Source organism: Bufo gargarizans, chromosome 1 (assembly GCF_014858855.1).
Source record: "Bufo gargarizans isolate SCDJY-AF-19 chromosome 1, ASM1485885v1, whole genome shotgun sequence".
NCBI lineage: Eukaryota > Metazoa > Chordata > Amphibia > Anura > Bufonidae > Bufo > Bufo gargarizans.
This window is the reverse complement of record NC_058080.1, coordinates 195,958,566-195,982,365: the sequence shown is the minus strand read 5'-3', so window position 1 is coordinate 195,982,365 and position 23,800 is coordinate 195,958,566. Positions and strand designations below refer to the sequence as shown.

The following is a 23,800-nucleotide window of genomic DNA, read 5'->3' as shown; positions in this document are numbered from 1 at the left end:
GTGAAAAAGCATCCTAGAACTACACGGGAGGAGTTAGTTAATGACCTCAAATTAGCAGGGACCACAGTCACCAAGAAAACCATTGGAAACACATTACACCGCAATGGATTAAAATCCTGCAGGGCTCGCAAGGTCCCCCTGCTCAGGAAGGCACATGTGCAGGCCCGTCTGAAGTTTGCCAATGAACACCTGAATGATTCAGAGAGTGACTGGGAGAAGGTGCTGTGGTCTGATGAGACCAAAATAGAGCTCTTTGGCATTAACTCAACTCGCTGTGTTTGGAGGAAGAAAAATGCTGCCTATGACCCCCAAAACACCGTCCCCACCGTCAAGCATGGGGGTGGAAACATTTTGCTTTGGGGGTGTTTTTCTGCTAAGGGCACAGGACAACTTATTCGCATAAACGGGAAAATGGACGGAGCCATGTATCGTGAAATCCTGAGCGACAACCTCCTTCCCTCTGCCAGGAAACTGAAAATGGGTCGTGGATGGGTGTTCCAGCACGACAATGACCCAAAACATACAGCAAAGGCAACAAAGGAGTGGCTCAAGAAGAAGCACATTAAGGTCATGGAGTGGCCTAGTCAGTCTCCGGACCTTAATCCAATCGAAAACCTATGGAGGGAGCTCAAGCTCAGAGTTGCACAGAGACAGCCTCGAAACCTTAGGGATTTAGAGATGATCTGCAAAGAGGAGTGGACCAACATTCCTCCTAAAATGTGCGCAAACTTGGTCATCAATTACAAGAAACGTTTGACCTCTGTGCTTGCAAACAAGGGTTTTTCCACCAAGTATTAAGTCTTTTTTTATTAGAGGGTTCAAATACTTATTTCACTCAATGAAATGCAAATCAGTTGCTATCTTTTATTTAAAGTTATTTTTTCGATTTTCCTTTTGATGTGCTATCTGCCACTGTTACAATAAACCTACCATTGAAATGATACTGTTCTGAGACTTTTCATTTCTTTGTCATTGGACAAACTTACAAAATCAGTGAGGGGTCAAATAATTATTTCCTCCACTGTATGTAAATGTACTGTTTGCAAAACAGAAAAAATGTATTTGAAGGATCCGATAAAGTGGCCATTTATTTCAATGTATAGTATAAAATCAGCAGTTTGCGTCTGTTCAGGTAGAAGCTGCTATTTTGCCGGAAAGAAATGTCCAGCCTCCTGCCTTTTTGTTCACTGCAATAAAAAAACATAACTGAAAGCATTTTTTTCACAATTGACAAGAACGGATCCTAAAAGTTTTCAGTCTGCATGTGTACAGCGCCTAACAGAATGTGATACTATAAATAATAAACTCTGCCAAGTTTTGAAGTTATCCCCTATCCACTGGTTTAGTGATAACTAACTGATCGCTGGGGGTCTGAAAGCTGGGATCCCGTTCCCCAGATCTGATGGAGCAGCAGGTCGGGCATGTGCCCTGCTATCTCATCTATGGGACTGCTAGAGATAGCTGAGTACAGTGATACCAAATTTGTATCGGTTTTCTAATGTTTTCACCCTTTTTTTTCTTTGCATGATCCTATTCTGACACCTGTAACCTTTAGATTTTTCTGTCAAGCAGCTGTGCTGGGGCTCTTTTATGTGGCACGTAGTTTTTATTAATATCATTCCATTTTGGAGTATGGATAACTTTTGACCACTTTTTAGAAAAAAAATTTGGGGAAGTAAAGAGACCAAAAATAGGCAATTTGGACATTTAGATTTCTGGTTCCACAGTGGGGTAAACGACACACTTTAGGAATCTTCAGCACACCTAGCACTGACATGCTGGGCAGGAGCGGACTGGGAACTTAAAGTGGCCCTGGAAAAAAACTAAAAGTGGCCCCACGTTGTAGGTAGGTTCAAATTGACAGAAGGCGGGGCAACAGGATTAGGCAGGGTAACAGAAGTAGGCGGGGCCTGCAATAATGTAGTACAGCACAAAATACTGCCCAAGCAGAACCATATACCACAGTGCAGCACAAAATACAGTATTTAACTGAATCACAAAAATATATATGACTTTAGTGGGTGACAGGAGCCCTTTAAGGGTCATATAAGGTGGTCAGTCACATCAGTGATATAACAAGACCAACAGTGCAGTGATGATGTGCCCAACTAGCTCACATATCCGCTAGGGCAGTGGAGGCGAACCTATGGCATAGGTGCCAGAGGCAGCATTTAGAGTCTATGGTGTACTAATATCCCTTAGAGTTTTCCTGCCATTCAGCAGCGCAGGGCGCGCTATGAACACCACAGGCAGCGCACTGAATGTAGGCAGGCTATTATAGCTAAATGATAAAGTACATGGAAGATGCAATATATAGGACTGTAGTATTCAGGGTAAATTGCCGTGTTGGCACTTTGCAATAAATAAGTCAGGTTAGGGTTGCAGTAAAAGGCTCGCCATCACTGCGCTAGGGCCACTGACTGGCTGAAATGTTCAAGTGAAGTAGTCATTGACATAGCCTGCAGAGCAGGAAACCAAGACGAAACCAAGACGGTGTAGAATGGCAGAGGATTAAGCTTGTAAGTCTTCTTTTTTTATTTTAAAACATTCCAAGCATTTAGCATGTGACCTCTAAGGAGCTGGAAACTCGGATGTTGCATACACGTCAATGGAGTTGTATGCAGGGTTGTCCAACATAATGTAAGTCAAATATAAATGGCAGGCATGCGTGTGTTAGAAAAATGTTACTAAAAAACCCTCACTCACCCTTTTAAAATGCCCTCTGTACAGCGGTAATCGCTGGACCAGAAGTGACGCTGTAAGAAATGATTACATATAAATATATGCGATATACAATACACCTCTTACTGGGTGAACGTATTAAAAAAAGATATATTGTATAGAGTGGAAAATTGATATTTCAGTATTATTATTGATGAGCATAGGGTTACAGTGGAACAAAAAGAAATATTACAAAAACCAACGCTCATGTACACAGACCCATTGAAATGAATAGGTCCGGATTCCGTGCTGGTGCTATGTGTTCACATCACACATTGTACCTGCGTGGAAAACTCGCTCGGGTACAATGCATGAGGTGAACACATTGCGCCCGCATTTTTTTAAACTCTCCTGCCTGCCATTTATGTTTTATTTATGGTGGACAACCACTTTAAGCTAGATTTTAAGTGTGGATCTGCCCACTGGCCATGCCAGTCTGGTGAATGGAGGTCCATGGAAATGCCCCCACCTACAGTACATGCTAGGGCTCATGAACATGACTGGATTTGTCTAGCATTATCTGTTTTTTTCCTTTTTTGACCTTTGCATTTCTGTGGGCTATGCACGCATCCTTTCTTGTATGGATTCATATGCCGGAGATGCAAATCTCACCGCAGGTCCTTGTTCTTGTCCGTACTTGCAGATGAGAATAGCCCTTTGTATTGAAGGGTGTGGGAAAAATCTGGAATACATAATGAAGTTATCTGTACTTTGTAGATTAGATTATTTTTTTGGGCTGAAATACGGACATGCTGCGTGCATGAGACATAGGCCAAGTGCCCAGACTCAGAATTCTGTAGCTTTCCCCCAGACAGCAGGGCATTAAAGGGATTCTGTCACCAGGTTTGGGGCTATATAGCTGCGGACATGCACGGCTAGATCGCCGCTAGCATGTCCGCATTATACCGGTCCTATAGGGCTGTGTGGTTTTAATGTCTTTAAAAAAGGATTTTATAGATATGTAAATGAGTGTTTAATAGGTCCAAGGGGCTGTACTAACCTTCCTGGTGCCCAGCCACGCCCGCCTGTGAAGGAGCCCAGCACCGCCTATGTCTCCCCCTTTCATCAATGATAGAAAGCCGTAATCTCGCGATGCGCAGTTCTTCCCCTGAGGCTGATGCCAGCACAGGGAAGGAACACTATACCGGCACTACGCATCGCGAGATTGCGGCTATCTATCGTTGATGAAAGGAGAAGACATAGGCGGTGCTGGGCTCCTTCACAGGCGGGCGTGGCTGGGCACCAGGAAGGTTAGTACAGCCCCTTGGACACATACAAGACTCATTTACATATCTATAAAATCCTTTTTTAAAGACATTAAAACCACACAGCCCTATAGGACCGGTATAATGCGGACATGCTAGCGGCGATCTAGCCGTGCATGTCCGCAGCTCTATAGCCCCAAACCTGGTGACAGAATCCCCTTAAGGGAGCTCAGATGACAGCCATGTACCCCTAAGGGCTCGTTCACACGACTGTCGCCGTATTGCGGCCCGCGTACGGCGGGTCCGCAATACACGCTGCACCCATTCATTTCAACGGGTCCGCAAATCCGGACATGCGGTGCGGTACGGAATGAAAGCACAGAACGGAACCCCACGGAGTGCTTCCTGGGGTTCCGTTCCATGCCTCCGCACCGCAAAAAGATAGAACTTGCTCTATATTTTTGCGGAACAGACGGATCGCGGACCCAATCACGTAAATGGGTTAGCGATCCGCGTTTGGCTGGCCCACGGTCGGTGCTCGTGCATTGCGAACCCCAATTTGCGGTCCACAGCACGGGCACGGAGGGGCAACAGTCGTGTTAACGAGCAAGGCCGCGGCTACACCTAGACTGATTTTTTATATAGGGCGCGACCACAAAGCGCGGTCGTAATGTGGTGATGTGTTTAGGCAATGCATTCAGCTGGTTACCACAAGCATAATCAGGCCTCTAGGCTAGGGTGTGGTTTTTGTCCGTGTTGTTTGAACTGTGAATTTCGGAAAGGTGTTAATACAGAGCTGCACTTTCTAGGGAGCCCGTGTGGATGGCTGTCCGTCCATGACACGCACCTTCCCCTATCCGCAGACTTGGCACTACAGGTCTAGTACAACCTTTCACCCACTTCCCAATAGTCACTGAGAGCCGCTTACCTCCCCCTCCCTCAATTCAGGGAAACCCTGGTATGGGCTGTACCACTCTACATCATCGGAGGGGGATGTCAACACACAGCTCTGTCAGCATTTGTTTGGTGGTCTTATGAATCTGGCAGAGAATAAATAACCTCTCAATGTAAACGTACAAAGGGCTCTTCCCGTTGCCACTAGTATGAATTATAGGAAGAGGACAGCCCCCCCTCCACCAGAGAGTGAAGCAGTCCAGGATGACGTGCGCTAGTCTGACGTCACACCAGGGCGTGGCCCAGATGCTGAGAAGCCGGTATCTGTCTGTCGCGGGGAGCACCAGGCTTCCCATTGTGAGGCAGAGACGCGGGGACAGCGAGCTCCAGAGAGTCCGCGGCACGGGATGTATCAGAGTCCGGCAGGTCGGCTGTGCTCGGCGCTGAGAGACGTGCCCGCGCTGTGCGCCTCCTCTCTGCGGCAGCAGCCACAGCACTCCCCGGTGAAGCGAGCCCTCTCGCCGCCCGTCCTGGGCTCCCTGGCCGGCTTTGGTTGCTGTCATAGTCTGGCCGGCTGGATCGGAGACGGACCGGTGAAAGCAGCGTCTACCGCGGGCACTTCATCCCCTCCAGTGCCGGCAGGCGGGGCGGCCGGGAGCTCTGGCCGGGCAGCTTCTCGATCAGGTGAGTGTGTGATCAGTATGACGGTAGAGGGCGCTGTGCGGCGTTATGTAATAGTGCGGCTGTGTGCGGTGTCTGGGGCGCATCCTGTGCCAAGAAGATGCCATGGTTACTACAGCATGGCACTGCCCTCTCCTCAATCATGTAGTGCGGCGATGCCACATGGGTGACGTTCTCCAGCTGCTCCCTTCCCTGGTTGTCTGACAGCGGTCACTGCCGTGTATGAGGGTGTATGGCCAGAAGTACATACCTGAGCTTGTTTCATGTATGTGCATCCTGTGTCCTCGTGTGGCGGTGACGTCTGTAGGACTGTATGCCACTGCCACCCACTGCACAACCTACAGCGGTGACGTCTATAGGACTGTATGCCACTGCCACCCACTGCACAACCTACAGCGGTGACGTCTATAGGACTGTATGCCACTGCCACCCACTGCACAACTTACAGCGGTGACGTCTGTAGGACTGTATGCCACTGCCACCCACTGCACAACTTACAGCGGTGACGTCTGTAGGACTGTATGCCACTGCCACCCACTGCACAACTTACAGCGGTGACGTCTGTAGGACTGTATGCCACTGCCACCCACTGCACAACTTACAGCGGTGACGTCTGTAGGACTGTATGCCACTGCCACCCACTGCACAACCTACAGCGGTGACATCTATAGGACTGTATGCCTCTGCCACCCACTGCACAACCTATAGCGGTGGCGTCTATAGGACTGTATGCCACTGCCACCCACTGCACAACTTACAGCGGTGACGTCTGTAGGACTGTATGCCACTGCCACCCACTGCACAACCTACAGCGGTGACATCTATAGGACTGTATGCCTCTGCCACCCACTGCACAACCTATAGCGGTGGCGTCTATAGGACTGTATGCCTCTGCCACCCACTGCACAACCTACAGCGGTGACGTCTATAGGACTGTATGCCACTGCCCAACCTACAGCGGTGACGTCTATAGGACTGTATGCCACTGCCCAACCTACAGCGGTGACGTCTATAGGACTGTATGCCACTGCCCAACCTACAGCGGTGACGTCTATAGGACTGTATGCCACTGCCCAACCTACAGCGGTGACGTCTGTAGGACTGTATGCCACTGCCACCCACTGCACAACCTACAGCAGTGACGTCTGTAGGACTGTATGCCTCTGCCACCCACTGCACAACCTACAGCGGTGACGTCTATAGGACTGTATGCCACTGCCACCCACTGCACAACCTACAGCGGTGACGTCTATAGGACTGTATGCCACTGCCCAACCTACAGCGGTGACGTCTATAGGACTGTATGCCACTGCCCAACCTACAGCGGTGACGTCTATAGGACTGTATGCCACTGCACAACCTACAGCGGTGACGTCTGTAGGACTGTATGCCACTGCCACCCACTGCACAACCTACAGCAGTGACGTCTGTAGGACTGTATGCCTCTGCCACCCACTGCACAACCTACAGCGGTGACGTCTATAGGACTGTATGCCACTGCCACCCACTGCACAACCTACAGCGGTGACGTCTATAGGACTGTATGCCACTGCCCAACCTACAGCGGTGACATCCCAGGAGAAGTAGAAGGTGGTGACCTAGGTTTTTCTATTTGTTTCTATTGAAGTATCTCATATATAAGCCACCACACACATATATGGGTCACTGGATGGCGTTGCATGTGACCTGGACCCCCCCCCCCCCCGCACAGGACTGTCACAATTGTTTTACAGATCCATTACTACGGGCTGTATGTCGGTGCTGTGGAATGAGCCCTTTGTCTATATTATAGGATTATTCAGGGTGTGCATGTTTTTGGGGTGCACTGGTTTATACTGCGCTATCCTCCATATTCCTATAGGATGAGAAGGATAAAGGCCAGAAGTAACGCAGCGATAGTGTTACCCATAGAAACCAGTATCTTCTGATCTGCGTCTGGTTACAGTGGGTAGCAATGACCTCTCGCCTTTATGGCTATGTAAAGAGCGTAGAGCAACTGCTGCCCCGTCCAAAGCAACCAAGATGACGGGGGGCACCTAATTGACTGCATCCTATTCTGCGCAGGATGAAGGCTGAAACGGTCCAGCGCCTGCACAGGAAAGTCAGTACATGAGTAAATCACATGACCACCACCATGTTGGTTGCCCGGGGCGGCAGCTGCTCGGCACAGTTTACATGGGCCATGGAAGGACAGTGATAATGTGAGACCAGCCCCTGTACAGGTGCGTGTGCCTCAGTCTGCGGGCACAAACCCTCACCCATTACCCAGAGGGATGTTTCGGTAAACGGATGTTAATCTTCCTATGATGAGGATACACAGTTGTTGAGAATACGTCGGAATCCATGTAACCAGTGGCGGCACAGCAGAATGGGATACTCCTATCGTATAAAGTGACATCATATCGCTAAATCACTGTGGCCGTTTCGTTCTCAGGACTGATAGGTGTCCCAGTGGTCGCCCCCACTGATCATAAAGTGATGAGGTCCTAATATGCCTTCACTTTAGAAGATGAAAATGCCCCACTAACCAAACTGTACCCCTGTGTTTGCAGAAGACCCCAGGCTGCCCGCCTCTGATGGAACATATTCTTCTCCTAGAGTGCAGCCACACACGGGTGGGACGGGGACGAGTCCAGGATGGCTGTTCATGCAGCATTGGGATTAGATGAACTAATTTAGAACCAAATTGTTTATTGGGTGTTCATTGTTAATGGCGCTTTACTGGTTACCGCATGGCCACAAACAATTTGGTTCTAATTAGTTAAATGGATCCTTTTGCGGCCTTTAGGACATAAGATTACGTTCATTGTGGGTCGTACATTTCAGCGTAAATTGGTCAGATACCTTCTGTTCACGTGGAGCCGCGCCTGACTAATGACTAGCAGTAAGGAACTGGTTAAGTATTAGCAGGACTGGGATGTCTGCCACGTGCAGATGTGACCAGTTAGGCTAGACCTGTACTGGTGTGCTCGGCATGTTTCCTGGTCTGGGATGGGCTGGTGGTGTGTGCTGAAATTGGTGTGAATGTGCCTTGTCACCTGCTCTGGATTGAAGACATGGGAAACTGCAAGTGTCATTGCGATTAACCCCTTCTCTCCTACCCACATAATCCTAGTCAATCATCTTTATATATACTGAAAAGATAAAAATACACACTGACCCCGATTAGTGATGAGCAAATATCCAGAAATTCAATTGGGGTCCAAGAGTTGACCCCAATTGAAAGTGCTTCAAATGCACTGAAAAGCTGTGGATGGCACCTGGTTCCCTCTTGCCTCACAGAAATTCTCCCAAATCAAATCTGCCTCCTCTGGATTCTGTAGAATCAAAATTTTGGGAAAAATCCAGGTAACATTTTGATTGTACAGGATTAATTAGCTCATCTCCAATCTAGATTAAAGGGCTTCTGCCCTTAAAAGGGGTTGTCCTCTTTTTTTTTTTTTTTTTTTTTTTTTTTTTTTTTATTATTATTGATGACCATCCTCAGGATAGGTCATAAAATATCAGATCGGGGGGGTCACACTCCCTCCGATCAGCTGGTAGAAGAGAAGGCCGCGCTGGCTGGGTGTCTGATATTGATGACCTTACTATTAAAATCACAGAAAACCAGTACTTGTTAGGCCTCATTCACACATCCGTGTCTGTAATAAGATGATCAGTGATTCATCAATGAAGATTTCTGTGAAGGATCCGTGTTTGCTCCGTGTGTCCGTTTTTTTGCTCTGTGTTCCACGGACACAGCTCAGATGAAAATGAATTTTCAGAGCTGTAAATGGTCCATGAAAATGGATGAAACATAGATGGCGTCCATGTTGGCTCTTTGTTTTTAATGGACCCATAGACTACTATGTGCATGAGGGATCCGTAAAAACACACGCAAATCTGTAGGGAAACCCGATTGCACATGTTAAGTAGGGTTGCACCGGGTATTGAATTATCGATACTCAATCGATTCTTTTGTACTTACCTTTTGATTTGCCTTTTACCGATACTAGGCTGCGCTACTACTGCAGTCTAGTATCGGAGAACATGGCGCCCGCTGCTCTGTGTGCACCATGTTTGCTCAGCAGCACAGGGAAGGAGTCCCTCCCTCCCCCTGTGATGCTGCCACCAATGGGAAGACAGAGTACAAGAGGAGGGGAGGTGCTGTAAGATAACGCACCCATTAATTCTATTACAGGAGGCGGGTGCCAGCGGCAGAATCACATAGCCGGGAGCTGCGATCCATGGCAGTTAACCCCTTAGGTGCCACACCTGAGGAGTTAACTGCTGCGGATCGCAGCTCCCTGTCGAAGAGTTCGGGTGCCGGCTATATGATTCTGTAGCCGGCACCCACCTCCTGTATTAGAATTAATGACTCAAATTGTGTGTCAGAACGGATCAGTTTGGCTCCACTTCGGCAGGCAGCATTTTGGTGTCCGCCACCAGAGTGGAATGGAGACTGATCAGAGGAAAATTGATGCATTTTGAGCGGATCCTTTTCCAATCAGAATGCATTAGGGCGAAACTGTTCCGTTTTGGACCGCTTGTTAGAGGCCATAATGGATCTCGCAAACGGAAAGCCAAAACGCCAGTGTGAAAGTAGCCTTAGCTCTGATCCAAGCCTCAGGTCTGTCGCAATCTAAAAAACCTGCATGGCTCTAACACATGACAGAAGCATGGCACAGCTATTCTTGTACTTTGCAGTGACATCCACTAGATGTCGCTGTGCGCTTCCCCTTTTTGTCCTGCCCGTGTGACGGTGAAGTTCGGATGTCCCTGGTGTGAACGGCCAGAGCTGTGTGGTTTCGTAATTGTACAGCTTTTCTTAGGTGCGTATTGCGGCCTCTTCCTTCCCGTCATGATTAGCTTCCCTTGGCTCATTTACAGCAGGGGTGACGGCAGCTGCCCGACTGAACAGTGAGTGCTGGATCTTGCTTTTTCTTTTGGTAATACGGGGGACGGAGTTCTTCTTCCAAGAGCTACATCCACGTTGTCCCTGTGTAATGGAAATGTCTGCTTTACCAGTGGACCCAAGGTCAGAGAGGTCACTCGGAGGGGCCTTGGCGCTGACTCATGGAATGTAACCCCTGACTGTCTTGCTGACACTGTTTCCACACTTAATACAAAGCCATGGGGCAGAATAGTATTATCAGTGCTCTAGCTCCTGATATCTGTCCCCGCTGACTGCCACTTCCCCCCTCAGTTCTACTCAGTACGTAAGATGTGACCATGTGCGTTAAAGGGACGCTACACAAAGGCTCTGTCCTGTTTCCATTTGATCTTCAGGCTGGGTTCACACCTGAGCGTATCCGATAAGTGCTGTTTACAGGTGTTTTAAACAGGCGTATTTTGGGGTGTTTTTGTATTTGGAAACGCAATTCGTACGCGCGTTCTTGCTATTAACCACAGAGGCGTACGCGCGACAATACGCCCCAAAAAAGCTCCTGTACTTCTTGGAGCGTAGGGCGTTTAACAGCACGTTCGTACGCGCTGTAAAACGCTCAGATGAGAACCATGCCCATAGGGAACCATTGGTTTTTGCCTGTTGAGCGTTTTACAGCGCGTAGGAACGCGCTGTAAAACGCTCAGGTGTGAACTTAGTGTAATTCAATGTATTGAATCCTGTTGTCAGCCGTGTGTGGCTGGAGATATCTTAACCGCAGTGTTCTTAGGCTATGCATACCTCTAGCATGGCATTTTAGGCTACTTTCACACTCGCGTTTTGGCTTTCTGTTTGTGAGGTCCGTCATCATGGGCTCTCAGAAGCTGTCCAAAACGGATCAGTTTTGCCCTAATGCATTCTGAATAGAAAAGGATCCGCTCAGAATGTATCAGTTTGGCTTCGTTCCGTCTCCATTCCGCCCTGGAGGCGGACACCAAAACACTGCTTGACGAAACTGAGCCAAACGGATCCGTCCTGGTACACAATGTAAGTCAATGGGGACGGTTCCGTTTTCTGACACAATCTGGCACAATAGAAAACTGACCCGTCCTCCATTGACTTTTAGTGGTGTTCAAGACGGATCCGTCTTGGCTATGTTAAAGATGATACAAACGGATCTGTTCTGAACGGATGCAGACGGTTGTATTAGCTGAGCGGATCTGTCTGTGCAAATCCATGATGGATCCGCACCAAACGTGAGTGAGAGTCTTAGTCTTTTGGGCTAAAAATAATTTTTTAAATAGATCAAATTTTCAGCAGTTTTTGTTCTACAGCCTTTTCATTGTGTGTCTGCAGTTTTTTGGTTCCGTATACGGTCCGCAAAAAAAACCAGGAGATACTCCGTGTGTATTCGTTTTCCGTATTTCCGTTCTGCACAAAAATTGTCTGCATTAGACAAGGATAGGACTGTTCTATTAGGGGCCAGCTGTTCCGTTCCGCAAAAATACGGAATGCACACGGACATCATCCGTATTTTTTACGGACCGCAAAATGCATACAGTCGTGTGCAAGAGGCCTTATACCAAGTCTGTCAGGTAGCTGCTCCGACTGCTCAATGTGCAGCCCTTATCTGAACTCCTGACAGCTCATAAACGCTCTTCAAGCTACCGTGTATTTTCAGTTTAAGAAGTTGGTCAGGAAAGTGAAAATGCAGAGAGAGATTCAGCCCTCAAAGCAGCGCCTTCATGGATTCAGTGCAAATTGGTAGTCTGCAGGTACATTGAAAGTGAAGGCTGTAGAACAAAAACTTGAAAAATGTTAACGCCTTGCGCCTGAAGATGTAATGTCAGTGGGGCGCAAGAGGTGTATGAAGTGGTGTTATCAGCTGATCCTTATTCCATACATGGTAGGTAGGTGCCAGTTGTATATTACGGATGGCACCTGGCCCAGGATCGGAGATGACTCCAATCCCTGTCATTTAACCCCTCAGATGCCACAGTCAGCAGCAACCGCACCATCTGAGTGGTTAGAAAGGGGGAGGATGCTCCCTCGGTCCTCTTAGCAGAGCCCCCGCAACGTTATCACTGTCAGAAAATGTCCGATCTAGTAACATACATTTTATTTATTTATTTTCTTTGCAGTGAACAGCGTAATAGGAGGGCAAAAAAAATCCAGATTCTGTATTTTTTTTTTTGTCACCTTGCCCCTCCCAATTTTTTTATAAAAAGTGATCCAAAAGTTGTATGTAACCCTAAATTTGTACCAATAAAAGCTACAACTGACAAAAAATAAGCTGTAAAGATGAAAATTAAAAAAATGTTACAGGAGTCAAATGTGGCCATGGCATATGAGAGCGCTAAAACGGGGAACCAATCGATTCCCAGCCCGGGACACATTCCCCCTGGCTGAGATCGGGGAAGGACGGTAGTATTAGTCCTGAGCCCATACAAAGCTTCTAGGCCGATTGCTAGTATATTCCAATGCTGGAATATAGGCCTGGCACTTCATTGGAATATACTGTATTTTATTTTGAATAGAAATTCTATCCATTACAAATGGTAATCTAATGACTTCATGTTATAGTCACCAAGGGTGAGTTATCAAACTGTGCCCGTGCCTGGAGCCCTAACGTTCGTGTGCATGGAGCCTAAGCTTGTCAAGTCATTTTTAGCATATAGTGAATGCCTTATAAACAATACCCGAAAAACCATGGCAGAACATTTTTATTTATTTTTTTCACTCGTCAAATAATTTTTTTGTCAATACAACATATGTTGAATTAAATGGTGCTATAAAAAAAAATACAACTTATCCCACAAAAAATAAACCTTTTTAATAAGGTTGTGTGAATGGAAAAGTTAAAAAGTTACACTTCTTGGAATTGGCACAAGGTTAATAATTTTTACAATTGGTCTTTATTTTTAGCCTTAATGAGTAAAATGCAATGATGATAAAGGTGGTCATGGCCTTTTTCAAGTATAGGGACCAGAAAAATGTATGTCTGTGTTGTCCTATGTGTAGAGTAGAACTACAGAGAGCAGTCCTCTCTGGTGTGTAATGATGCCGTCATCTGCCCCCCTGGAAGTAGAGAAGATGACATTCATTACTACCGATTATGACCAGTGGAGATTTGTCTGTAATGCACACATTGATGCCGGACGTTCTGTTTGCTGCTTTATCATGTATTTTGTAACCTAGTGAACCCTGTACAGATTGTTCTGTAATGTACCAGAACGGGGAGCGTCACTGGGACACTGTCTCCACCAAGCTTAATGTTCCTTACATTGTGTACAAGATGTTACTTCAAAGACTGAACGTTAAATCTTAAAGGGGCAGCAAACATAGATGAGCTGCCATTATCTAGGTAAATGAGTTAGGCTGTCCCATACATTACATACAGTGGCATCCGTCACCATAAGGTTCTTGCATCCTTTATTTTCTATTCCCTAATGTATATGTTAAAGATGGGACTAAAATGTGATGTGAACTGCCCTGACTCTGCACCATATTCGTGAATAAGTATTTGCACCCTGTTGATGAATATAGCACACGCTGCACTTGTCAGTTATGATGAATTTTCCCCAATTTACGTAACCTTTTTACAACTGCTTATTAGTTGGAATTTACTTTAGATTCTTGAAATTCGGTTCTTGTGGCAACTTGGACCTTAGGCTATGTTTCTACATTCCAATTTTGTTAATGCAGTTTTAGAAGCCAAAGCCAGAAACGAATATGTATTAAAAATTGACGTCATACTGGATCTTTGGTCACTGGCTGTATCTGATGACCTTGATGTAGGGAATGGACAGGAGTTAAATGGTTAATAAGAAGATATGCTCACTTGAAGGGGAGTTTCTTGTCAGGTGAAGTATTCTTGTGTACGCCTTGACCGCTCCTCAGGAAGTCTGTCTGTACTCTGTGCCGCAGCTGCCCTTGAATGTCAGTGACGTGGCTTATTGTCGGACTTGCTTAACATCTCTTATCTACTGATGGGTTTAGACAGACTAAGTGAGCAAGGTGATATAAGCCCTGCTTTATGTGGATCAGACAGAGCTCTGGTCCCGTGCAGTAGAGAAGACCCTTTCAGACAGGATGGATGTACGCTTCTCAGTCACCATGCCCGCCACGCAAGGATATCCCGGCCTGTCTGTGCAAGGTAGGACCACAACTACCACACTTGTAGTCAATTGCCCCTGCAGATACTTTAGATTTGTTTTCTACTGGACTGTGAAGTTTTCTTCTGTGGCGTTGAAGTAATTTATACTATATAGAGCATCTTCAGGAACTTTTGACCATCCATTCTAAATCCTGGTCTCCTCCTTGCAGCTAAAACGGCTCCCAGTCTTCTGAAAAGGCTTTCTGTAAGGTTTTGAAGTGTGCCTGTGGTAATTTTTGGCTGGGCTTGCAAACTGCAGTCTAGTTAATCTCGAAGGTGTTTAAAGGGGTTGAGGTCAGGTTTACGTCCAGACCAGTCAAGTTCTTCCACACCAAACTCGTCCAACAGTGCCTTTACGGACCTTGCTTTGTGCACTGGGGTACAGTCACACTGAAACAGAAAAGGGCCTTCCAAACTGTTACCAAAAAGTTGAAAGCATAAAGTTGTCCAAAATGTCTTGATATGCGGAAACTTTAATATTTCCATTCACTCGAACTACGGGGCCTAGGCCAACCTCTGAAAATCAACCCCATAGTATTAAGTGCAGTCAGGGAGGTAACCTTCTCCTGGCATCTGCCAAACACACTTGTCTATCAAACTGCCAGATAAAGAAGCAATGGCCACTGTGCATGGTGGGCACACCAAGAAGTGGAGCAGCCCATGCACAGTAGACATCGGGTAGTAGCAGCAGATCCTCAAGGCTTGTGCCACTACTTGTAGCAATGGCACAACTGCAAGATTGACAGGGCCAGTTGAGATGTCGGACCCGGTCAAGGGGGTGGGGTGAGTCTCTGGACCTTCACTGCTCAAGGTGGTTCATTGTTGAACGAATTTGATGTGTACAAATTAATTCATTCATCACTGATACCCCTACTCACATTCCTGTACTTATCTGTGTAACCTACCATCTGAATAGAAAGGTGTTCAATTCTACCAAATAGTGCTCTCCTGAGATGACATGTCTATGGTATTTTTACCTATAAGCAGGTCGCCAGTGTTTGCTGTTGTGTAGCCTCCACCTAACCCCCATGTTACACCTAGTGCAGGCCTTGCTGGCCGATAATTCAGTGTCACATGTATACAACTCTTCCCAGTTACAGAAGTTGAAAATCTTAAATTTGTGTGTTAATCCCCAATAGTGTGTTCCATGGGAAACAGCACCAGCCGCTTGTACAGTGCTCTTGCCAAGACGCTCAGCAGTACAGCTGCCATTTCCCAGCACCAGGATTACCCTGAAGAATCTGAACAGCTGGATCCGTTGGACCCCAAAGATCTTCTGGAAGAATGCCAGGTGGCTCTGCAGGACCGGCCCGCCAGGCTCCATAGGCTGTTTGTTAGCCGGACAGATGATTTCAGCAGCCCAAACACCTTCCGAGTGATGCAGTGGAATATCTTGGCTCAAGGTACACTTACTTTACTACTACTTGACCAGCATGGTTTTGTTTACTGCCCCAAAGGTTTACCACATCTTGCATCTAGAGTATTACTTTTATTGCCTAAAATGAAACAGTCTCCAAGTGAAGTTAGGCTACTTTTACACTCGCGTTTTGGGTGGATCTGTCATGGATCAGCAAAAAACAGATCAGTTACAATAATACAACCGCATGCATCCGTCATGAACAGATCCATTTGTATTATCTGTAACATAGCCAAGACGGATCCATCATGAACTCCATTGAAAGTCAATGGGGGACGGATACGTTTTCTATTGTGCCAGATTGTATCAGAGAAAACAGAATTTTTTGCAATTTTAGTAAGAATTGTGTTCAGACCTGCATCTATTTAGGTGTTGGATATTTGTCAGTCCAACGAGGCTCAGTGTTTTCCATAGAAAACGGTCATATCACTTGGGGCTCGTGCACACAAACTTATTTTGAATTTTTTTTTCCCCCGTGTCCGTTTCTTTTTTATTTGTGGTTTGTATGCAGAACCATTCACTTCAATGGGTCTGCAAAAAAAGTGTGCATTCCGTTTCTGTATGTCCTCGTGGGCCGGTAGGTAGTGTTACAATGGATTTGCAATAAAAAAAACAACTGATGCAATACTGAAGTCACACAGACGTCATCCATATTTTTTGCGGATCTGTGTTTTGCAGACTGCAAAATCCATACGTTTGTGTGCATGAGCCCCTACTGTTGTGCCTAACATCAACTCTTTCTATCCCTATTTACACCTACAGGCTCTGCTCTCTTTGCAACTGTCACACCTTCTGCTCTTTGACAGGGTCATACAGTGAAAATGTGATCACACCTGGCCCTGACGTTTCCTAAAGTCAAAGTGCAGAGGATGCCGCATTTGCAGAGAGCGGAGCCTCCAGGTGTAACAGCAACGCCCTCATTGCTCCTAGAGGTTCATTTGCATATATTAAAACATAATTGTTCCCAGAAATGCGGGCACATAAGAACATGGGACCAACACAGATGCTTCAGCTGCCAAGTGCACATGTAACAGGTCAGCCAGATTCATAGGTACAGATCTGTTGATGCCCATTGAAAAAATAGTTTCTCTCCAGCTTTCACTTTGTGTATCTGACTCCTTGCTTTCTGATTGATTTGTTGACTGTACGTTCCTAATGACTCAAACACTCATTATAGTTGTAGGGAATCTCACCAACTCTTTGGCCTTTGTGATCAGCACCTCCCTCCTGGCCCTGTCAAAGCAGCCAGGGAAATCAGTGGAGCTTAGGTGCAACATAGAGCAATGGTGATGCCCTAATTGCACCCATGGTCTAATTTGCATGTTAAGAAAAAGTATCAGTAGACTCGGGAATGGAGCCTTAGATCAACAAAATATTTTTTTTAAAATCAGGTGGACAGCTAGACATGTCGGCTTGTGACAGATTCCCTTGAAACTCTCATCACTTTGAGTGTGTATGGGCTGTGAGGAGTTCAGAGATAAGGGCTACATATCAGGCTGTCGGAGCTGCTCTCTGTCAGATTCACTGAAATTGTGGAAGGTAATAGTCTACAGATACCGAAAATGAAAGCTTAATCTACAGAATATTGCATTGCAGTATTATCTTCATTGGTGGCAGTAGCCATAGGGCCCCTCTGCTCAGTATTTTCATTGCTGGCAGTGGCGGCTTCCGATCGGAGCCCCAGCAGTGAAATCGCAGGGCTCTGATTGGTTACCATGGCAGCCAGAACGCCACTGAAGTCATCCATGGCTGCCATGGTAAAGCTCCCTGCTGCCGTGTGCACAAAGCGCAGGGACAGTGTAAAGACCTATTCACCCTAAGGCTGGGTTCACACCTAAGCGTTCTACAGCGCGTTCCTACGCGCTGTAAAACGCTCAACAAGAAGAAACCAATGCTTCCCTATCTGCATAGTTCTCACCTGGGCGTTTTACAGCGCTTACGATCGCGCTGTAAAACGCCCGACGCCCCAAGAAGTACATGAGCTTCTTTGGGGCGTCTTGTCGCGCGTTCCCGTACATAGACTTTCGGGAACGTGCGACAATGGGCGTTCGCTTGTCTCTGCGCGATTGCAAACGCCAATACAATCGCGCATACAGAGCGCTCCAGGTCTGAACCCAGCGTAATAGAGCTCTATTAGGGTGAATAGGAAAAGGGTTCCAGTCCCATAAGGTGTCTAAAGTGTGTAGTAAAAAAATAAAAAAATTAAAAGTTTAAATCGCCTACTTTCCCAATTTTACATTTAAAAATATAAACACACAAATATATATATTATATAATATTTTGCCACTTCCGAAAAAGTCCATACTATTAAAATATTCAAACACATCTCCTATCCGGTGAACACCTTAATGGGAGGATACGCGGTTTGCCATTTATTTATTTTGTCTTTTCCCCCAATTTTTTTTTTAGAGGACTGTTCTATTATGGGCTGGACAATCCATAACAAACTGAATGCACGCAGCTTTTTTGAGGTTTTCTTTTGCGTAGTATCGTATGGAATAGAGTATCTTTTGGTATCGTGACAAACCTAGATACATTAAAAGTGAAAGATGTAGAGTAAAAACTGTTAGTTAAAACCAGTTGAGAAAAAAAGTTTGCCCACAAAGGGTAGAATGCAATAATAAAAAAAAATGTCCTCCAAAGGTTTCCATAGCTTTTAACCCCTTTTGCTGCCAAGGCTGTTTGGAGGTTTTGCATCACTAGTAGCCAGGCTGATTTTGGCAGGTTTGACATGTACAAACACCTAAAAGGTAAAATAAAAAATTAGCCACCCATGTTTTCTGAAAGCACACTTCATGCATGTGACTCAGGCAGAAAGTTAAATCCTCCACACATATAGAGTTCATACATACCACTTGGGCCTAAATTAACAAACACCTTATCAGAAAATCACCAAAACTGAAAAGACTAAGGCCCCTTTCACACAAGCGAGTTTTCCGCGCGGGTGCAATGTGTGACGTGAACACACTGCATCCGGACCCATTCATTTCTATGGGGCTGTGCACACGAGCGGTGACTTTCACTCATCACTTGTGCGTTGCGTGAAAATCGCAGCATGTTCTATATTCTGCGTCTTTTCTCGCAACGCAGGCCCCATAGAAGTGAATAGGGCTGCGTGAAAAATCGCAAGCATCCTCAAGCAAGTGCAGATGCGGTGCGATTTTTCACGCACGGTTGCTAGGAGACGATCAGGATGGGGACCCGATCATCATTATTATTTTCCCTTATAACATGGTTATAAGGGAAAATAATAGCATTCTGAATACAGAATGCATAGTACAATAGGGCTGGAGGGGTTAAAAATAATAATAATTTAACTCACCTTAATCCACTTGATCGCGCAGCCCGGCTTCTCTCCTGACGTCTTCTTTGCTGTGCACAGAAAAAGGACCTTTGACGTCACTGCGCTCATCACATGATCCATCACCATGGTAAAAGACTATGTGATGAGCACAGTGACGTCATTAAAGGTCCTATTCCTTAAAGAAGACAGATGCCGGCTGCGCGAACAAGTGGCTTAAGGGGAGTTACTTTTTTTTTTTTACCCCTCCAGCCCTATTGTACTATGCATTCTGTATTCAGAAGGCTAATATTTTCCCTTATAACCATGTTATAAGGGAAAATACAATCTACACAACCTTGAACCCAAACCTGAACTTCTGTGAAGAAGTTCGGGTCTGGGTACCACATTCAGTTTTTTTATCACACGCGTGCAAAAAACTGAATAACGGAACGTAAACTCAGTCAAAACTGACTGCAATTAGGTACCTACTCGCGCGAGTTTGTCGCATTGCATCCGGACCTTATCCGCACACTCTCGTCTGCAAGGGGCCTAAAGGTACTTTCACACTAGCGACAGGACAGATCAGACAGGCTGTTCACCCTGTCGGATCCGTCCTGACGCTATTTCGCTGTGCCCCCGCTCCGTCCCCGGTGAGAGGCTGCTGGACTAAAGTCGGACATGCAGTACTTTTAGTCCAGCGGCCTTTCGCCGTGCTGCGCTGGAGCTCCGCCCCCGTCTCCAGTATAGTCAATGGGGACACGGCGGCACGGCGAAATAGTGGCACGACGAATCCAACAGGGTGAACAGCCTGTCGGATCCGTCCTGCCGCTATTGTGAAAGTAGCCTTAGAATCTGGTTTTAAGCTGGAAATTTCCAAAATTAACAATACTGATCCGTCACTAAAACCAACCAATGGGCGACAGATCTGTTTTCTGTATGTCTGAAAAAACAGATCTGTCTCTATTGACTTACATAGTGTTTCATCTGTCTTGCTCAGTATCCTATGATGCACACAAAGACACAAAAATACTACAAGCAGCGTATGACATGGATTGGGAATGCAACAAAACGGAACGGAGTTCATTCTGATGCAATCTATTCAAGTGCATTCAGTTTTGTCCCTATTGAAAATGAATGGGGAGAAAACTAATTTTGCTGCGGTTTTGAGATCCTGTGACAGATCTCAAAACGGTTCAGCAAAATGCAGATATAAAAGTAGCCTTCCCCAGACAGAAATCCAGCCATCAGTAGCCAGGATGTACCAGGTATGTCCTCGGCTAATGAATTGCCATCTTGCTAGGCTTTTACTTGCAAGGTAACTACCTATAGGTAGCACTATAGATGGTTGTAGGCATCCTGAAAGAGTGGAGTATTGCCTGTAAGACCGCCTACACCAGCTGGATCTAGTCGAGGACAACTAGTACCTTCCAAGAGCTTCTGTAGATTGAGCGTCAGTGATGAGCCGCTTATATTTTCCTGTTATCCATTTTAACATTAGTGTCTACATCATGGTTTGTCTTTTTGTTTGCAGCTCTTGGAGAAGGAAAAGACAATTTTATTAATTGTCCGATGGAGGCACTGAAATGGGATGAACGAAAGTACTTGATCCTTGAAGAGATCCTCATGTATCGTCCTGATGTCTTGTGCCTGCAAGAGGTAGATCACTACTTTGATACGTTCCAACCAATCCTTAGTAGGTTGGGCTATCACTGCACTTTTTTGGCTAAGCCGTGGTCTCCCTGCCTAGATGTGGAACATAATAATGGGCCGGATGGCTGCGCCTTCTTTTTCCATCAGGACCGCTTTCAGTTTGTCAGCAGTGCCAAATTCAGGCTGTCAGCTCGGACATTAAAAACCAACCAAGTAGCCATTGCTGAGGTGCTGCAGTGCAAGAAAACTGGCAGGTCGCTGTGCTTTGCGGTCACCCACCTAAAGGCCCGCACTGGATGGGAGAGGTTCAGACTTGCACAGGGCACAGATCTTCTGCGGAATCTTGAGTCCGTCACCCAAGGTGCCAAGATTCCTCTAGTTGTTTGTGGGGACTTCAATGCAGAGCCTACTGAGGAAGTGTACAAGCGCTTTGCCTCGTCCAGTCTTAATCTCAACAGTGCCTATAAGGTGCTTAGTGATGATGGAGAAACCGAGCCTCCCTACACAACTTGGAAGATTCGTACTACTGGCGAATCCTGCAACACGCTGGATTATATATGGTATTCCCAGCATGCCCTAAAAGTGAACTCTGCCTTGAGTTTGCTTACCGAAGAGCAAATTGGGCCCAACAGGCTTCCATCTTTCAACTACCCTTCAGATCATCTGTCTCTGGTCTGTGACTTAAGCTTTAACATTGACCCCGATAGATTGTTATAATGGTTTTCACACTCATCCTTGATGTATACCTAGAAATTCTGTATCTGTATGAGGGACTTGAAATAATGAACCTATTTATTTTAATGGACTCCAATAAGTGTGTTCCAGAGTAAGTTACCTGTGACCATTTCCTTACCAGAGCTGCTACGCCGCCACAATGGTTACCATGATGTTATAGACTATTATGCTGGGGTTATTTTTGTATGTATGGTATTTACATTTTTATTTTTCCATACTGAGTTGTAGCATTAGAACCAAATGCCTTTTTGTAATGACGTGCACACCTATTTAATTTAACGGCAGTTGTTTGTGTCAGTCACTTTTTCCAAAGTATTTATTTTTGTACTTAAAGCAAGTAGCAAAAATCTATATTTATTTGTTAATTTAGGTAAGAACCAACAACGGGCAAATTTTTTGTTCAATGCAATATAAAAGGATTTGCCAGTTTGAGGACCTAATGTGATTGTATTATTTTTCATACAGAAATTGGTGTCTTGATGTTTTTGTGGAGCAACCAAAATGAAAATTATCAGCCATACTTATGAGAAATGTTAGAACAAATGAATGCACTAAGAATATTTAACCCTAAACAGTTCACAACGAATGTATTTTTCTTTTTATGAACTAACAGAGTTGGAAATGCTTATTAATATTTTAATTATCCTCAAGATAATATTTAAAAGTATAATAATAGTGTAATGGCCTCCCTGCACCTGGGTAGAATGGAGCGCATTATTCACCCCAATTTTGACTTGAATGTTGTAATGTGAAATCTTAGTATAAATGGTTTGTTTCATAGAAGCTAACATTTGTAACTACAGTAATAGAAATGCCTCAACCTGAATAACATTTGATAAAATGCAGCCTCACCACATGTCACCATGAATAAAGACGTATTTATTAAAAATGGCGTTTGTGCTGATTACTTCCTTATTTTAGTGGTTTCCAGCTGTAAATCCCCCCAAAATGTAGTTATCTGCAGTCCCCTATGATAGGGGTGATCTAAATAGAAGTATATGACCTAAATAAGATACAATGACGCATGCCTAAGAAAAAAAACAGTAAATGGCACAAGGAATAAATTCCAAATATTAGTACTTATTAAATGGTCACTAACTTTTCACACAACTTTGCATAAATCAAGTACAAGCGACCACAAGAAACTTTGTAATATTTTTTTATTGGTAAGAAATTTCTACTTCACTTGTTTATATTATATTACAAATGACACTTTAAAGGGAACCTGTCACCTCAAAAATGCATCTACACCCACCAGCAGTACCTCAGGGTAGCCCGCTGCATAGGCTAAAAAAACGCTGTTTTGTTCTCCATCAGCGCTATATTGGCAGTCAGCTTTAAGTCGGGGGGGGCGCGCAGAGGCCTACTTGCTTCAAGTTAAGGTAGCCATGCCCCCTCTTGCCTGAGAATGACAGCCTGCAGTTCGGCCGCGATTGCCAAAGTCTTTATTTTAAATCCTGTACTAATGTTCATAACTACTCAGACTTATCTATACCGGTGGAGCTTTCTATGTCATTTCAATATTTTGGCCTCAAGCCCATCCGCTCTTTATATATCTTAACCTAGTTTTCGACTTAATTTTTTCTGTGTCTCTATCTTGTCCAGATCACTGACAGGGTCACGCTTGACCTCCCTCTGTCAGCTCTCAATCATCCAAAACTAATTAATCTCAGTTGCCACCACTCGTCATATCAGGCTGACGAGACACCTTGCACTAAATAATGCCCAAGTACACTCTACAACTCACTTTGCGGGCTAGCATTCACAGGTTAATACATCAATATAGGCCAATAGCAGGCCGCAATGGTGACTTGCCTCCTTGCATCGTGTGTGATGTCACGTGATGCAAGGGGGCTGGTCACCGTCACAGCTTGGTATTAGCGGCACACTCCCCATCAACGGATCTTGATTTCTACCGGCAGGGAAGATGCAACCACTGTCGTGGAGTGATCCTGGAGGGAACCGGCATTGGGGACCAAGTAAGTGTGTGCAGAGTCGCAGGACTGGACATCCTAAAGGGGGTTATTCAAGCTTAGATAACCCCTTTTAAGCTTGATGATGATAACACTGTTGGTCATTTAATTTCCTGCTGCCTGCGCTATTAAGCCAGGGGTGGGCTGCAGAGAGCTGCGCAGACGGCGTGGGCAGTGGAGTGTGATACTATCTGCTTCCTTGTCATCCAGAAGTTGTATGG

At 45.5% G+C, this 23,800-nt stretch overlaps 1 protein-coding gene across 3 annotated transcripts; it reads left to right on the top strand.

Moving 5' to 3' along the window:
* The first annotated feature begins 5,103 nt into the window (after nucleotides 1-5,103).
* NOCT (nocturnin) lies at nucleotides 5,104-22,495 on the top strand. Of its 3 annotated transcripts, none has more exons than XM_044300934.1 (3): nucleotides 5,104-5,504; nucleotides 15,661-15,924; nucleotides 20,753-22,495. In XM_044300934.1, exons 1-3 carry the CDS (start codon nucleotides 5,228-5,230, stop codon nucleotides 21,586-21,588), a joined length of 1,377 nt encoding a protein of 458 aa, XP_044156869.1. In that variant the 5' UTR covers nucleotides 5,104-5,227; the 3' UTR covers nucleotides 21,589-22,495. The 3 variants fall into 3 exon arrangements, with proteins under 3 accessions (XP_044156869.1, XP_044156878.1, XP_044156886.1); XM_044300943.1 differs by lacking the exon at nucleotides 5,104-5,504 and adding an exon at nucleotides 10,186-10,312; XM_044300951.1 differs by lacking the exon at nucleotides 5,104-5,504 and adding an exon at nucleotides 13,614-14,521.
* The last annotated feature ends 1,305 nt before the right edge of the window (nucleotides 22,496-23,800 follow it).

Coding starts and splice junctions, on each gene's coding strand:
- NOCT (XM_044300934.1), top strand. CDS start 5,228: ATGTATCAGAGTCCGGCAGGTCGGCTGTGCTCGGCGCTGAGAGACGTG. Junction 5,505..15,660: donor CCGGGCAGCTTCTCGATCAG/GTGAGTGTGTGA, acceptor AATCCCCAATAG/TGTGTTCCATGGGAAACAGC. Junction 15,925..20,752: donor GTGGAATATCTTGGCTCAAG/GTACACTTACTT, acceptor TTTTGTTTGCAG/CTCTTGGAGAAGGAAAAGAC.